Source organism: Apodemus sylvaticus, chromosome 5, assembly GCF_947179515.1.
Source record: "Apodemus sylvaticus chromosome 5, mApoSyl1.1, whole genome shotgun sequence".
Lineage (NCBI taxonomy): Eukaryota > Metazoa > Chordata > Mammalia > Rodentia > Muridae > Apodemus > Apodemus sylvaticus.
Genome location: NC_067476.1, coordinates 152,139,709 through 152,156,358, shown reverse-complemented (window position 1 = coordinate 152,156,358; position 16,650 = coordinate 152,139,709). Strand labels below are relative to the sequence as shown.

Sequence of the window (16,650 nt, the reverse complement as noted above, 5' to 3'; positions counted from 1 at the left end):
GTTTCCCAGAAAATATTTACTATATATCGAAGACCAGCCAGGTGCTAGGGACACAGCAGCCAGTGAAAGGAAGAGGAGAACCAGCCATTATCACGTATCAGAAACGTGTGCACACGCATGCGCATGCGCACAGACCACACACACACACACACACACACACACACTCACACACACATATGCATGCTTCAGACTAAAATAATAATAACAATAATGATAATGATGACAACAACAACAACAACAACAACAACGACAACGTGCACCATGGGTGTTTCTCAGCGATGCAGCGCTTGCTCACCATGTGCAGGGCACTGGGCCTGCCCCCAGCCCTGCCCCCATCATCACTAAGAATAGGAAACTTCACTTTGTGACCACACAGTACATTACTGAAAACTCCCTCGGTTGTTTGAGGCATCCTGTCCCCCGTGAGTTCCCAGCCTCCGAGGTCTCAAGCTGTTGTGTCTGTTCTCTCTCTTCTGTGTGTTTGTCCAGTAGCGTCTACACTTAAAAAAGTAATCTTTAATTCTACATCCATTAAATGGGAGGGAAATGGAGGTCAGGGCAGGCTTTACAGACTTGTGTAGCCCGTGAGCTGCTTGATGGATGGGAAGGCTGTCTTGGGAGTACTGCGGAGGATGCTTGCCCTGGGAGCACTGTAGAGGGTGCTCACGTGAGGGAGCTGGTGTAGGGAGTAGGCTTGCTGACTCTTGCCCGTAGTCCTGGCACTTGGGAGGATGAGGTAGAAGCATTGCTGAAAATTTGAGGCTATCCTGGGCTACATGCTGAGTTAAGAGGCCAGCCTGGGTGTGCAGAGTGAGATCATCTTGAAACTCAAGAGAGGCCAGCGCAGTGCCTCGGTGTGAGGAGGTGTCCAGGCCGATGACCTGAGGTTGATTTCTTGGATGTTCACGCTGGAGGAGAAAGCAGGCTCCCACAAGCTGTCCTCTGACCCCCACCTGAGCACTGCAGCCACCCCCAGCAAAATAAATAGATGTCATTAAATATTTTTTGAAAGAGAAAGAAAATCCAGGGAAGGAAGGAGTAGCTGGTCAGTGGATCTGTCCCTCTCCCTGGCTGTCACCTGCTGCCCATCCTAAGACTTTGATGCCCGTGTCAAAGCTGAGGTTCACGAGGGTTGAGGGCTCTCTCCAGGGCCTTGGCTAGGGCCTGAGCTCACCACATCCGCATCCCCTGTGGGTCCACGTCTTGGTAGCCATGGCGCTTCCTCCAGAAGGTGTGAGGTGGGGCAGCTGTGGTTGACGGCTGTGGTTCCCTCTTCGTGCTAGGAGATGAGCTTCCCTGTGACATGCGCATCCCATCCGACAAGCAGGACAAACTGCACGGCTGCCTGGAACACCTCTTTAACCAGGTAGGACCTTCCCCGCCCCCACTGTGCCCTGGATCACTCTGACCACGCTGGGGTGTGGGGTGTGGGGTGCGCTGTGGCTGGCGGGCCCTCCCTGCGCTCACGGGAGCTTCTTGTCCGTAGGTGGATTCTATCCACGCCCTGCTCAAGGGGCCTGTGATGAGCAGGGCGTTTGAGGAGACCAGGCATTTCCCCATGGAGCACAGCTGGCAAGGTGAGGGGACTTTGAAGGGCATGGCCACATGCAGGACTCTTCTGCAGGACAGCTCTGGAAGGCCGTGGTTCTGCCAGTTCCAGCCTGTGAGCTGGAGCAGACACTCTTGTGTTTGCTCAGACTGAGTGTGGGATTTCCCCCACACACACACACACACACACACACCCGCCTTGTGGGGTGAGGCAGGAGGACAGCCTGGAACATGATCTCAGTCCTCGTGTTGTCCTCCCTGAGCCTGACACACAGTCTGCACACATTGCCGCATCAATCATTTTAACTTACGGTCAGTTTTATGGCCAATGTAACTTAAAAACTAAACTCTCCCCATCAGAGACTCAGTTTCGTGAGCACACATTAAGCTCTGTGGAGTTGAGAAACCAGCACATGACACCCAGTAATGATAGATCAAAGCCGCAGATATGTCGGAGACGACACCAGGACGTCTCAGGCACATGCGGCTCCGGTGCCTGCTCAGAGCGTCTGTCCGTGAGAGGGCATCCCGAGGGAAGGGCGTGCTAAGGCCTCCCTGGCATCGGACTGAGCGGAGAGGGGAAGATTAGCATCCCCGAGCCTCCCACTCACACATCCGAGCCGTGTAGCTGTGTCCCTCCCGACCCATTCACCCCGCGTCCACCCACCCCCTCCACCCCATTCAGTCACGCACCATCTGTCCTCTTGCTTACCCAGCATTCCCTCACATCCTGCTCATCTGCCCTGCATCCATCTATACATAGACATCTGTCTGTGCATTCACCAGCCCTCCTCCTTCATCATCCGCCCTCCACCCGCCTGCCTACTCGCATATCCACCTATCCATCTACCTGGACGCATGCACCTACCGTCCATCTGTCCGTCCATCTGTCCATCCATCCACCCACCCACCTATCATCCTCTGTCCTCCCTCCATCTCCCCTCCCTCCATCTGTCATCATCTGACCACCTACCTATCTTCTATCCATCCCTACACATTACCTACCCCCTCACCATCCATCTGTCCCTCACCCACCCTCCATCCACCTCTCCCCCCTCCCTGCCTCCCTCCCTCCCTGCACTTGTCTCTGCCCTTCACCCACCTACACACACCCTCCCGCCTATTCATTCTCCACCTACACACCTGCCGTCCATCCACCATTCACCTACCCTCTCACGCCCACATCCACCGTCTACCCACAACTCACAGCTGCTTATCCACCCAACCACCCACCCAACCACCCACCCAACCACCCACCCAACCACCCACCCAACCCCCCACCCAACCACCCATTTGTTCATTTCTGTATCAAGGCACCAGTAAAGTGAAACCAGCTTACTCCAGGCCTGCTCTGGACACTGTGGCCTTGAGATGAGTCTTCTCCAGATCTCTGCGGTCACCCATTGTGTAGAGGAGACCGGGTTCAGATAGGCAGCCATCTTCCCATAGAATGAGACATAGCAGAGAATCAGGAACCCTTGGACAGTCTCAGGGGCGCCACCCAGTGATGGGCCTCTGAAGTCACAGGTGACACGGAAGGCACACCCACGGGAGGTTTCAGAAAGCCAAACAGGGTCCAATGCCTACCTGACCTTTGACCGGTCCTGTCCAGGGCAGATTCATTGACCGACCTTAGATAAATCCCATCTCTTTCCTGCTCCAAGTCCGGGCTGCTGCTTCTGTGTAGGGAAAGGCTAGCGGTCTACCACTCATCTGCTGGCTCAGTTGGTTATGGCTATGAGGAGCCTGTGGCTTCCTTCAGCTTCTAGGAGAACCCGCTGTGATTGATTTGTAATGTCTGCACTGGGCTGGCTGTAGCTATGGGAGACAGGGGTGGAGTGCTGAGGCTGATTAAGGGTGTCTGTTGCGGATGCAGTGCTATGATGCCTCCCTTAGTTTTGCCTTGTACGACCTGCAAATATCCATGAGTCCCGACAGTTACCTTGATATGGGGTTGTGACCTTTGTGGTCTGGTGATGGTGTCTGTTCTTCAGAGCTACCTGCAGCCCTCTCCTCCTCTCACACCCTCTTGCTACTTTGCTGCCCCAGAGTTCAAACAGAAAGAGGAATGCACAGTCCGAGGGCGGAACTTGATCCAAATCAGCATCCAGGAGGACCCTTGGAACCTGCCCACCTCCATCAGGACCCTGGTGGACAACATCCAGCGATATGTGGAAGGTCCGTCCGTGGGTGTCACGCATGTCGGTGGCCTTCGGCTCTGAGTATAGGCCTGCAACAGGCCTAGCGATGTGGCCCTGTCTTCATGTCTAGGGAGGGACAGCAGCGGGGCCATTTCCCAGTGGATGCCCTGACCTGCTGAGGCTCAGGGCTATCTATGTGGCCGGAGGAACCTGGAAGTGGGAGCCATTCCTACTGCGGCTTCCTGTAGTCAGGAGACTGTCACTCTGGCTTCATTCCTTCTCCGCTTCTAAAACTGGATTCCATCCGGGTCTCTGCTTGTCATTGATTGTCACAGATTGGAGCCACTGGTCTGAGTGGTTTGTAATTGATTTGTAATGTCTGCACTGGGCTGGCTGTAGCTATGGGAGACCTGATACCTTAGTGGCGAGCTGCCCCGTGGCCACACTTGTGTGAGGACAGTAGGTTGATACTCATGTCTGCTCGACATATGTCGTTTACTTATTTGAGCCTTTGGGCATCTGAGTCAGGCTCCTGAGGCGGGGGGGGGGGGGGTGCTGGAAGAGGAGGGAGGAATTACAGAGGCGTGGCTATCTCAAGCCAAGCCACCTGGTTCCTAAACAGAAGGAGGTTACAGGAAGGAGTCCGGGACCTGACTGCCATCAAGAAATTCCTTCTTATCTGTTTTCTGCTTCGTATCGGGACTTTCTCGTACCCGCCAGTGGTTAAATGGCACAGAGACTTATTAATACTTATTAAAGCTGAAGGGTATAGCAGGGCAGCCTCTCAGCTACCTCATCTAAATTATCCTGACCCTTGTAGTACCAGGTCCTGCCACAGGGCTAGCTCTCTCCCTCCCCCTTGACCCTGGCACCACTCACGACTCCTCCTCCCAGAGACCTTCCCTCTCACCCTCCTTCCCTTTCCTGCTCAGCTATTGGCTGTCAGTTTTTTTATTAAGCCAATCAGCAAGTGAGGAAGGTGAGTGTTTACAAAATAGAAAAGCCATAGCTCTCTGCGGGTATAGAGCTGACTGTTGAATATACAGAGACACACCTTTACACCAAGAGGAGCCAGGGATACTGGCAAGAGGGCCTCCATCTCTGACGTCCAGGGGCTCTGGAACTTACCCAGCATGCACTGAGCGCAGCTCAAGTACCCCGGCCTCTGAGGGGCAGACCCCGTGTGCCGTGTGCCCGTGTGTGCTGCGTGCCCGTGTGCCGTGTGCCCGTGTGTGCTGCGTGCCCGTGTGCCGTGCGCCCGTGTGTGCTGCGTGCCCGTGTGTGCTGCAGGCACTGGCTCGCTGCAGCTTCTGCCAGCCCTGCTCAGCTGCTTCCTCCTCTCTCCCTCTCCTTTCAGATGGAAAGAACCAGCTGCTGCTGGCTCTGCTGAAATGCACAGGTAGGAATGGGGCTTTGAAGCCCCCCCTCCCCCGGGAGACACAGTGGGTGCCTGGCCACAGGCTGGGGTGGTGCCCCTCTGCTGGCCACCAGCACCTCAGCGGGGCCCTCAGCACCTGCATGGAGGGCGGGGTGGGGGGGCAGACAGCCTTTTCTCCCAGTCTCACCGGGAACTGCTCACGCTTTCCTCTGCGCCCGGGCAGGGGACTCAGGTCCTGGGGACCGTGAGCCCTGCCTGCCTGTTAGGCCTGGTGGGCGTTGGCAGGGAGACGGGCGGAAGCGGAGGGTGAGGAACATGGGCTGTGAGTAAGTGGAGCCTAGCACTGGAATAATAGAGGGTGGAACCGCAGGATGCCTTTATGTGTGTGTATAGGTGTGTGTGTATATGTGTATGCGCCTGGGTAGGTGTGTGTGGGTCTGTGTAGGTGTGTGTAGGTGTGTGTGTATGTGTAGGTGTGTGTGTGTGTAGGTGTGTATATGTGTGTATGTTTATGTGTGTGTGCGATAGGTGTGTGTGTAGGTGTGTGTGTGTATGTTTGTGTATGTGTGTATGTGTGTGCATGTGTGTATATGTGTGTATGCATATATGTATGTGTGTGTGTATGTGTGGGTGTGTGTATGTGTGTGTAGATGTGTGTGTATGTATGTAGGTATATGTGTGTATATGTGTGTGTATGTTTGCGTATGTATGTGCATGTGTGTATATGTGTGTATGCGTATATGTATGTATGTGTGTGTAGATGTGTGTATATGTATGTGTAGATGTGTGTGTATGTGTGTGTAGGTGTATGTGTGTATATGTGTGTATATGTGCATGTATATGTGTGTATGCATATATGTATGTGTGAGTGTAGATGTGTGTGTGTATGTGTAGATGTATGTAGGTGTATGTGTTTGTAGGTGTGTGTAGTTGTATGTGTGTATGTGTGTGTGTAGGTGTATGTGTGTGTAGGTGTATGTGTGTATATGTGTGTAGGTGTATGTGTGTATATGTGTGTGTATGTGTGTATATGCGCATGCACATATACTGTGAGTATGCACATGTGTGTGTGTGGATGTGCCTACTCTTATACAGATTTCCTACTGCCTGGCGTTGGCCAGTCAGGGGCAGAACATGGGGAGGTGAGGCAGGGGGAGAGCATTCTTGGGACTAACCTTGAATATGCAGCTTAGTACTGCTAGTGTTTATGTGTCCAAGGCTGTGAGGTCCCACAGCTCATTGCTGGACACGCGTTGGCCTTGGGGAAAACCACACACTTGTTTCTCCAGGAAGCAGGCACTTGGGCAGCGGGAGAGTGAGAACTGGGGCGGATCTGTCTTCTTTTGAAGAATTTATTATTTTTTTGGAACTGGCTTTTAGCACGTCCAGTCAGAATTCTCCATGGGCCCCGGTGGCGTGCCGGGTCCTGGGTTCGGGCGTTGAGGGTGGAGATGCTGTCAGCACAGCATGACTCACGCAGGGGTTCCCCCCCCCCCCGCCCCGCACCTCCCACAGACACGGAGCTGCAGCTGCGCAGGGACGCTGTCTTCTGTCAGGCCCTGGTGGCCGCCGTGTGCACCTTCTCAGAGCAGCTGCTGGCCGCCCTTGACTACCGCTACAACAACAACGGAGAATACGAGGAGAGCAGCAGAGACGCCAGCCGCAAGTGGCTGGAGCAGGTGGCTGCCACGGGTGTCCTGCTGCACTGGCAGTCTCTGTTGGCACCGTCCACCGTGGTAAGTGGCTGAGGTCATTGGCAGCACAGAGAGACACCGTTGTGGGCACTGTCGGCTCCCGCTCACCCAGGGGTTCACGTGCCTGTGATTCGCTGAGCATTTACTGTTACGTTTTGGAGTTTGTGGATGAACAATAAATAGTCCCTATGCTCAGTGGCATCCCGGGAAAGAGAGACAGACAGACAGACAGAAAAGACCCGTGGTTCTGAGCCGCAAGCAGGTGTCTCGTGACAGTCTGGGCTGGCATCTGAGGAGTCCAGGGAGGGGGAGAATCTCCTTGCATCTCGTGCATGTGCAGAGGGCAGGGGTGCTGGCTCACTGCCCAGCAGCAGCTCCAGTACATCCGGTTCCACGGGCAGCACAGCCCCAGGTCGCCCCCTGCTGGCCACTGATGGGCACTGCTGCCCCTGCCCAGAGATCTGCCTCTGGCCCCATCAGACCTCTCTAATCTCTCAGGATGGACCACCAGATCCAGCTCATTCCCTGATGTCACCGGCACTGAGCTGGCTGCTGGGTCCCAGCTTATTTCCTAGAGACATAGACTGGGAGGAGAGAAAGGCCAAAAGGCCTTGGAGTGTCTCTGGAGGGAGTGGCCAGACTTTCTGAGGAGGTGACTTTTGATCTATGACCTCTGCCAGCCAATATGGAGGCTTGTGCAAAGGCCCTGGGCAGAGGCCTGTGTGGCCAGTGGGGACAGGCAGGGAAAACAAGGTTTGTGGGGTGGTCTGCAAGTAGAAGGTGACTCAGACACAGGACAGGGGACTCACGTAATCTGGGCTTAAGTTTTTTTTTTTTAAGATTTATTTATTATTATATGTAATATGTAGCTGTCTTCAGACACACCAGAAGAGAGCTTCAGATCTCATTATGGATGGTTGTGGGCCACCATGTGGTTGCTGGGATTTGAACTCATGACCTTAGGAAGAGCAGTCAGTGCTCTTAACCGCTGAGCCATTTCTCCAGTCAGTTGGGTGTTGGCCAGGAGGCTGGACGGAGGCAGACCAAGTGTGTCCAGGCAGTCATGGATGGGCCGACCCGAATCTGGACGGCCTTGGGAAAGGGGTACAGAACAGGAGTGGGGGCTAAAGAAAGGAAGTGCGGAGCTCATGGAGTTGGTACTGAGTGTGGCTTTCCTGGGGCCACACAGCAAGGCAGAGCAGAACTGGCATCTCAGGGCAGGTGTGGGATGAACCATGATGTCACGTGTAGGGCCACACCCAAGACATCCCCAGGCCTCCCAGCCTTGTAGGTGAGGAGTGTGGCATCCCCAGGGCAGCCCAGGACAGGGTGGCATCTGAGTCTCCCTCACCACCGCCTCTCCCTGCAGAAGGAGGAACGGACCATGCTGGAGGACATCTGGGTGACGCTGTCGGAACTGGACAATGTCACCTTCTCCTTTAAGCAGCTGGATGAGAATTCTGTGGCCAGTGAGTGAGCCCTCCCTTCCTGCCCTGAGTCGGGCTGCTCCGAGCCACGCTGACTCCCCTCCGCCGCCAGGCTAGCAGCCCAAGTGGACCAATCTCCAGTCTTTCAGGCCTCACAGCCCAACCCAAGTGTCAGAGTCGGCCTTTGGGGAGCACATGGAAAAGGGAGAGGGGTGTATTAGCTACTGCTCTTGTTGCTACAACAAACTACTTGGCGAAACTTCAGCTGACAGCAGCTACCTATGTACAGACTGAGCTGTACTCAGTGAGAACAGTGATCGATTAGTGATGCCTGCCTGGTAGAGGTATGGGCTCTGAGTTACGTTTGTCAGCCATAACTCTTCCTTATGGGTACAGATAAGCTACTGAGCCTGGCTTTTTTTTTTTTTTTTTAACAGCTTTTGCTCTGAGCTGCCAGGCAAGGGAGTCGCAGGACAGGGTCGGGGAGGTTGAAGACACTACGGCCAGCTCTCCTCAGGGGCCAGGGGCGCTGTCAGGGCAAAGAGTAAAGCAGTGGGGTGCCGGGGCCTATGGGAACCAGTGAAAGGGGAGACCATCACAGGCAGGTCTGGAGAACTTGAGGACAGGGGCTTGATGCTGCCCCTCTGAGATATTAGGGTAGGGAAGCCTCAGATGTCAAACATAGAAGTCCCAGCATGCCACCTCGAGGCTGGGAAGACAAGAGGGTCTGAGGCTACCCCTGTGAGTCAGGAGGGCTGGAGGTATAAGGTTAGCCCTCTGGAGTGCCGCTCTGGCCCTTGAGGGAGGTGGCCCTGTGCAGTTTTTGGCACAGCTGTGCCGGGACTGCCCCTGGCCTCCTCGGTGACCCATGCTGCTTTGCTTCCACAGACACCAACGTCTTCTACCACATCGAGGGCAGCAGGCAGGCCCTGAAGGTAGTCTTCTACCTCGATGGCTTCCACTTCTCCAGGCTGCCCTCTCGCCTGGAAGGTGGGGCCAGCCTCAGGCTGCACACCGTGCTGTTCACGAAAGGTGAGCAAGCGGGGCTGAGGGACCTGGGCAGAGGCTAGACCACCGAGCACCCTAGGGCCAGGCACCCACCCTCCCGTGCGCCTCCCCTCACAGCCCTGGAGAATGTGGAAGGGCCGACGCCCCCAGGAAGCCAGGCGGTGGAAGAGCTGCAGCAGGAGATCAACGCACAATCCCTGGAGAAGGCGCAGCAGTACTATAGAAAGCTCAGGTAGCTGCCGTGGGCAGGGTCAGGGCGGGATGAGGGCTCTGGGGTGGGGGTGGGAGCCCACAGGGTGTGAACGCATCATGCAAAGCCACCGACAAGCCAGCACTGCACATGCGGGCCACTGCTAACCCATTGTACAACTGCGTATACTGAGGCCCAAACAGCCTGTCCCAGGCACACAGCCAGATGTGTGGCCCATTCCCCCAGTGCAGGGAAAAACTAGTAGGGAGGGTTGCTTCTGGGTTCTTGGGCCCCTAGCACTTGGTCCTGCTCTGAGGAGAACTTCCAGAGAGAGAGGTGAAGAGGGCAGCGGACAGAACATTGTCCGGAGGGTGAACAGCCAGACCCAGGAAAACAGCTAAGATCTGACACTCCTACTACAGCTACCTACAGCCACACCCTGACCACGCCCGCCAACATGTGGAGGGGGCCGGCCCTCTCTCCCCAGGTCCCCTCTGACCACCATTTTGCAAATTGAAAAAAGAAGCTTTTTGCACATTTCATAGGCTGTACAAGCCGGCACACAACTTACAACTTAATTGTTGTCCTTTGTCTCTCCGGAGTCTGTCTGATTAGCTGCTAATTCAGTCTGCTCAGAGTGCTCATGGAGACTTTCTGTGGGCCCTGCGCTGCCCTGGGGCCCGAGAAGCCATCCTGTTCTTCATGAACACTTATTCTGTCAAGGCTGGGCCGCCAAATCTGGTTTGTTTGTTTGTTTGTTTGTTTGTTTTTCTTTTCCTTTTCCTTTTTCTTTTTCTTTTTTCTTTTTTCTTTTTTTTTTCCTTTTTTTCTTTTTTTTTTGGGGGGGGATTTTTCAATACAGGGTTTCTCTGTGTAGTCCTGGCTGTCCTGGAACTCACTCTGTAGACCAGGCTGGCCTCGAACTCAGAAATCCACCTGCCTCTTGCCTCCCAGAATGCTGGGATTACAGGCGTGCGCCACCACCACCACCCAGCTGGGCCACCAAATCCTTATGTATAAATAAAGTTTTATTCACACTCAGCCAAGACAGTTTCTTTCTGAATTGTTGGTGGGTTTTTTTTTTTTTTTTTCCCTTCTGTGTTTAGAGAACAAGGACTCTCTGGTTAAAAGGGCCAGTGTTTTCTGGTTGGCCCTGTATAGAAGGATTTAGAGGGTGAGAAAGACCACAAGCTGGTAAACCCAGAACAGTTTTATGCCAATTGTTTAATGTTCAGAGAAGAGAAAGCAGGAATGGGGGCTGGAGGGACAGGGCGCTGGGCTCTTGTCCAGGGCGGGAAGGCAGAGGTGGCGGTGAAGCTCAGACAGCCTTTCTCGCTTCCCTGGGGTCACTGGAAGAGCAGGTGACTCAGTGACCTCCTTCTGAGAGTCTGGGGGGGATATAGCGGGGTCGCTGTAGGGGTTGGGACCTGGGGCAGGGGAGGGCCCGCCCAGAGCATGTGTGTGTGTGTGTGTGTGTGTGTGTGTAGAGGTGGGATCCTCAGCCTTGTCTGTTTCCTTCAGGGCGTTCTACCTGGAGCGGTCCAACCTCCCCACAGATGGCGGCACCACAGCCGTGAAGATCGACCAGGTGCACTGCTCTTCCTGGAGCCTTGGGCAGGGTGGGGTCACCACAGGCCGAGTCGACTCCAACCAGAGTGAGGCCCAGAGGCCCCTGCCAACCTGCCAGCTTGTCGTCTCCTTCTAGGACTTCCTGGGTGACACGCTCATGCTGGCCTCTTTTGCTTGGGGCTTTCTGATGAACACTTTCTTTGTCACCTTTCTTGAGCTGAGGCCTCTAAGGATCAGCGTGGTGGATGCTATGATAAGTGTGGCTTCCCGTGGTATCCCGTTGCTTCAGGTTCTTGCTCGGCATTTGGAAATCAGAATTTCTCCATCAGAACTAGAGGAGGCATTGCCATTTTTTGGCCTTTTGGCTAAGAGCAAGTGTCATGTCTCTTCTTGCCAGTTCAGTGCCCCATCGGTCCCCTGAGGATGACAAAACAGAGGCTTCCAGATGCTTGTGAGAGATGGATGCTCTGAGATCTAGTTGTAGCTCCGTTCTTTGTGCCATGGTGACCCTGGGTGGTTTCTGTCCCTCCGCCTCTCACCCACAATGCATCTCTTTGGGTCTCCTGGTTCCCCGGGCCCAGGCAGGCCTTGACCTTGGAATGGGTTGTGAGGAACTGGCCATGGGCCTCAGAGGCTGTGAGCTCTGAGGAGTGTGGGCGCCAGCCATCTTTGGAGATTTTGTAGTGTGTTGGATACAGACCAGAGGATCATAATGGCGCATGGTTGAGGGAGATGGTGTAAGGAATGGCTTGTCACTTTGGTCAAGCCCTTGGACAATGACCACTTGAACTAGTTGTGACAGGTTTAGAGAGGATAAAAGAGGTTACCCACTTAGATCTAGGTGGGGCAGCGCTTGGCAGGGGAAGAGCCAGGTTGGAAGGTCAGAAAATTGAGACGGTAAACATTAAATGCCAATGTACAGGGCAGTGGGGGCTGCTAATGGTTCTTGAGGTCTGCAAAGGATGCTGGGAAGACAGCTGTGTAACAGCTGGATTAGGGTGTTGGAGAAGGCCAGCAGAGGTGTCAGGGCTGCAGGCCCCTCCTGGACATCTGTCACGTTCCTTACAGCTGATACGTCCCATCAACGCCCTGGATGAGCTCTGCCGCCTCATGAAGTCCTTCGTGCACCCCAAAGCCGGCACTGCTGGGGGCTTGGGTGCCGGTCTCATCCCCGTCTCCTCTGAGCTCTGCTATCGCCTGGGGGCGTGTCAGATCACCGTGTGTGGCACCGGCATGCAGCGGTGAGCCTGAGCCGAGGCTGGGTGGGGCAAAGCGGGGCTGCGCAGGCTCTGGGAAGTTAGGGCTCATGCACAGAGATGGGAGGGTCAGGTTCAAATCTGGGTGCCCGTGTTCTGGGCCTTGGTTTACCTGTCTCTGAAATGGAGTGACCAGGGCCAGGGCCAGAGAGCAGGCAGGTCATCTCGCTAGTGTCTACCCAGGGGAACTGCTGTCTCCTTATAACTGTCAGACATTGTGATGCTATCCTGGAGACAGCGTGAAGCTATCCTGGAGTTTTTAGCTGGTGAGAGAGTCCTCTTCTGGGGATACCCAGCCATGTCTGGATACAGGTGTGGTCCTCATGACTGTCGGAGGGAGGGAGGGAGGCTAAAGAGCGGGTGGAGGTCAGAGAAACTGCTGAGTGTCTTACAGCGCAGGCGTGGTAGGGGAGGCCTGGTGCATTACAATTAGGGAAACTGAGGTACAGAGCTCAGGGTGACTGGATGGAGCTGTCGATTTGGTCCATCTTCCAATCTGGTCTCAGGAACTGAAGTAAAGCACACACCTCTGTGCCCTTCTCTGACCCCCTGAGTCATCCCTCAGTCAAGTGTTTGCCACAGCCTCTGCCTGGGGCTGTGGGCTCTCACAGAAAGCGCCAGGCAGCTCCTGGTTCGGGTGCTGCCTTAGGGGTGTGGGTGGTGCACTGAGGAGGCGAGGACCGAATGGGAGGGTCCAGGAGCTTCCCTAACAGACAGTGGGCACCTGGAGAGAGTGGAGGAAGGGAGGCTCTTGTCTCACCTCCCCCTTCACCCACTGCAGGAGCACCCTGAGTGTGTCCTTGGAACAAGCGGCCATCTTGGCACGGAGTCACGGGCTGCTGCCCAAGTGCGTCATGCAGGCCACAGACATCATGCGCAAACAGGTGAGGCCACCCGCAGTGGACAGCATGGCCAGGGACCCTGAGCGTAGCCCCGTAGGATGTGGTTCATCTTAGGCCCGGTGCTCCTCAGCCCCAGACGCCTCCTCAGCCCCAGACGCCTCGCTCAGTCAGTCCCAGCTGTTCACATTTGCTACCCAACCTGGCTCCCTGCTCCCCCCTGTACCCTGAGTTCCAGACCCAGGCCTGACATTGGTTTTCATTCTAGGGCCCCCGAGTGGAGATTCTGGCTAAAAACCTTCGCATCAAGGACCCCATGCCCCAAGGTGCACCACGGTAAGTGGCCACCCACCTTCTCCCAACCCAGTGCTCTCTCCGGGCAGACCCAGGCCTGCTTGGCATCACTTCAAACAGAAGCCTAGTGTCCTGTGGGACTAGGGAGCTTGGCTTGCTACCTGACCGCTGCCCAGCCCCTGAGTGGCGGTTGGACTCCCTCCCGGACCCTGATGGTGACTTTTGTCAGTGCAACCTTTCTGCTACCAGCTTCTGCATCTCCTCAGGGAGTCATGACTCCTCAGTCCCTGCCCACTCTGCTACCGATGGCTGCCCAGGAGTTCTGGGTGGCAGCATTTCTCAGTGACAGTATCCCCTAGCACCTCAGTATATTCCTAATCAGTGCCCTAGTGTCCACGCCTCACATGGCGCTCAGGTCCTTTGGTCTGCCATGTTCTCTCGCTCTCAGCTTGTCTTCACGCTTTTATGGTGCCTGGCCTCTTCAGGAACCGTGTCATCCACCCTCTTGTAAACCCAGTTGACCCCCTCCCCACCCCCCGGAGCATCCCTGTGAGCGAGGCTCTTCTGAGATTCTCATTGGCAGGTGGGTACATAGAGGCCCAGAGATGTTCAGTATCCTGCCCAGGCCACCAGGCTGAGAGAAGAGCTGGCCCCAGACAGGCTAGGCTTAGACATCTTACTCGGAACCATGTCACAGTGTGGCTTTGGTCACCACTTGTGCCCCCCCCCTCCCCTAAAGTCATCCCTCTCCATGGCCGCCTCTCCTTGAAGCCCAACACGCACTCACTCCTTCATGGACAACATTCTGCAGGGCTCCAAGCAGACAGGCGCACAATGCCCTGTGTGCACCCAAATGCACATACCATTTGGAGACACTCTGTCGGCCTCTTGAGGTTCTCAGCCTTCCTAATGCTGCCACCCTGTATTGCTGCTTTGTAACTGTAACTTTGCTACTGTTAGGAATTACAATGTAAATATCCGATATGCAGAATAGCAGATAGTCCTTCCACCAAAGGGGTTGCGACCCTCAGGTTGAGAACCACGGCTCTAGCGGAGCAGGATCTGCCTTTGAGAGGGGACAAGGTGCTAAGGGCAGGTTCAGGGCTTACTACTCTGCATATTCTGGGTGTGAATTACTTGTCCCAGTAAAAGGGGAACTAGCCACGTGGGGTGGCCACACAGTCCCTCCTCATGGTCTCTGTCTCTGCCTGCCAGCCTCTACCGCCTCTGCCAGCCTCCGGTGGATGGAGACCTCTGAATACCGACATGCTCCCTGCTCGGTCGCTGCGATGTGAGAGGATATGGAGAGGCCGCAAGGGCACCGGAGGCTCCTGCCACAGCTGTATCAAGACCTACCCAGCTGACCCTGCCGCCTGGCCACCACCGTCCAGGACAAGCCTCTGTGTGTATTCTCTCTCTGGACTGGCTGATCACCGGCGGCGGGCTGGCAGGTTCTCCATACTTATGCCTAAGGCCTGAGGGCTGCTCTGGCCCCCCCGGAGCTTGTGGATGTAGCTGGAGCCTGGATGCCCGCACTCACCCAGGTCCCCTACACAGGGAAAGGTCACAGGGTCCCAGACCCTGATCCTTACTTGGTCAAGCTGCACTTTGAACCTGGGTTCCTCCCAGACCACATTCCAGGAGACTCTGCCTGCTTCCTGTCCTGGCTGAAGCTTCCGACATGCCTCCCACCCGCTACTAACCGGCTCAGCTGACTCGGGACAGCCAGGCCTCTGCCGGGAGAGGACACGGGGCTGGACATTCGTGGACACTTGTGGCCCTGCTGGCTTCCAATACCCACCACTATTGGAATTTGAGCTGCCGGTCCTGGGCACCAGATTGGCTCTGATGTTAATTTATATGACACAACATCTCTGTGGTTTATGTTTTGTATTTTTTCTTACTGTTTATTGTTAGTGTTGTCGAGAGTTTTCCCCTCCCCCTAAGGTTTGTGTGATTATGTCTTTGACACTTTAAATTTCAGAGAAAAGTATATTGCCTAATGGGACCAACCTAAAGTAGTAACAACAACTTTATTCAGTTCTACTAAAAACAAAACAAAACAAAAAAGGAACTAAATTATTGAAAAAGTTTAAGACATCATCGTTTCCATGTTCAGATCTAAAGTCGTGAGATGTGGCTCACGGGCTCCACCGCTTCCTTCCCCTGCCTCAGCACCCAAGAGTCCGGCCCATGTTGGACTTTGTTGTTTCAATGACTGGACCAGGAAGGTACACTATCTAGTTAGACTTAGGGCTGGGCTGTGAGTCCTTTATTTTGATGTTGTCATCTCAGAACAGGGTGTTTGGGATTTATCAGAGAACCAGAGAGAGAGAGAGAGATAGGAACCTGTTATCCCACCTTCTGAGTAGGGGGGCTGCTCGTGGGGACCGCTGGGCTGTTTGTCTGCTCTCTGACTTCTGGACATCTACAGGGAAGTGCTAGCACGGAGGAGGGAGGGGATGCCATCTCACCGTGGCTGTCTGCCAGGCTGGGGTCAGGGAGTATGGTCTCCTCGGTCCCCTGGGGCCACCTTTCTCTTGGTACCCGGGTCGTCTTTGTTGATGTGCTTTGTTCTTCAAGAGAACCAGGGCCCCTGTTAACCCTGCTGAGGGGAACAGGGAAGCCCCCCCTCCCAGGGCCAGGGCATCATGCCTGGTTTATTTTAAATGTACAGATTCTTTTCATCAAATCCATGATAGATTTTTTTATTATTATTAAAGTCAGTATATAATTCAAATAAGGTGTGGTCTGCTTGTATGGTGGTGAGTGTCACTGTTGCATGGGTTCCAGCTCAGATAATTACGTGGGCGTGGCTTAGATTCTGGCTGTCAGTGTCCCTGAGCCTACAACGCTAACCACTGTGCCTCAGTTCCCTCCTGAGGGATGAGGACCAGCTCCCATGTAACAACTAACAAGTCTTATATTGAATTTCAACCTAGCTGGGCAGTGGTGACGCACGCCTTTAATCCCATCACTTGGGAGGCAGAGGCAGGCGGATTTCTGAGTTCAAGGCCAGCCTGGTCTACAGAGTGAGTTCCAGGACAGCCAGGGCTATATAGAGAAACCCTGTCTCCAAAAACCGGGGAAAAAAAAAAAAGAAAAGAAAAAGAAAAAAAGAAATTCAATCTTATTTTGGATTCTAAGCAATATGGCAACAGGTCTATGCTGTAGGCAAGAGACTCACATACACCAAAATAGATAAGTCTTTTAAAATGCAGTGAGGCCTGGAATCCAGGGTGGCCACAGGCGTGCCCATCGTAACAGTTTCCGTACAGCCAATCAGAGCACTGTGCTGCTCACAGA

General features: G+C 54.5%; 1 protein-coding gene across 1 annotated transcript in view; it reads left to right on the top strand.

Moving 5' to 3' along the window:
- Nucleotides 1-16,087, top strand: part of Prex1 (phosphatidylinositol-3,4,5-trisphosphate dependent Rac exchange factor 1) — a 152,722-nt gene extending 136,635 nt beyond the window's left edge. The window contains exons 28-40 of the mRNA XM_052184324.1: nt 1,284-1,366; nt 1,487-1,577; nt 3,598-3,726; nt 5,047-5,088; nt 6,583-6,803; nt 8,131-8,230; nt 9,077-9,220; nt 9,314-9,428; nt 10,908-10,974; nt 12,024-12,196; nt 12,993-13,095; nt 13,319-13,386; nt 14,560-16,087. Coding sequence (XP_052040284.1) covers nt 1,284-1,366; nt 1,487-1,577; nt 3,598-3,726; nt 5,047-5,088; nt 6,583-6,803; nt 8,131-8,230; nt 9,077-9,220; nt 9,314-9,428; nt 10,908-10,974; nt 12,024-12,196; nt 12,993-13,095; nt 13,319-13,386; nt 14,560-14,602 — 1,379 coding nt within the window. The 3' untranslated portion in view covers nt 14,603-16,087. The remainder of the gene's footprint in view (nt 1-1,283; nt 1,367-1,486; nt 1,578-3,597; nt 3,727-5,046; nt 5,089-6,582; nt 6,804-8,130; nt 8,231-9,076; nt 9,221-9,313; nt 9,429-10,907; nt 10,975-12,023; nt 12,197-12,992; nt 13,096-13,318; nt 13,387-14,559) is intronic.
- Nucleotides 16,088-16,650: the final 563 nt, after the last annotated feature.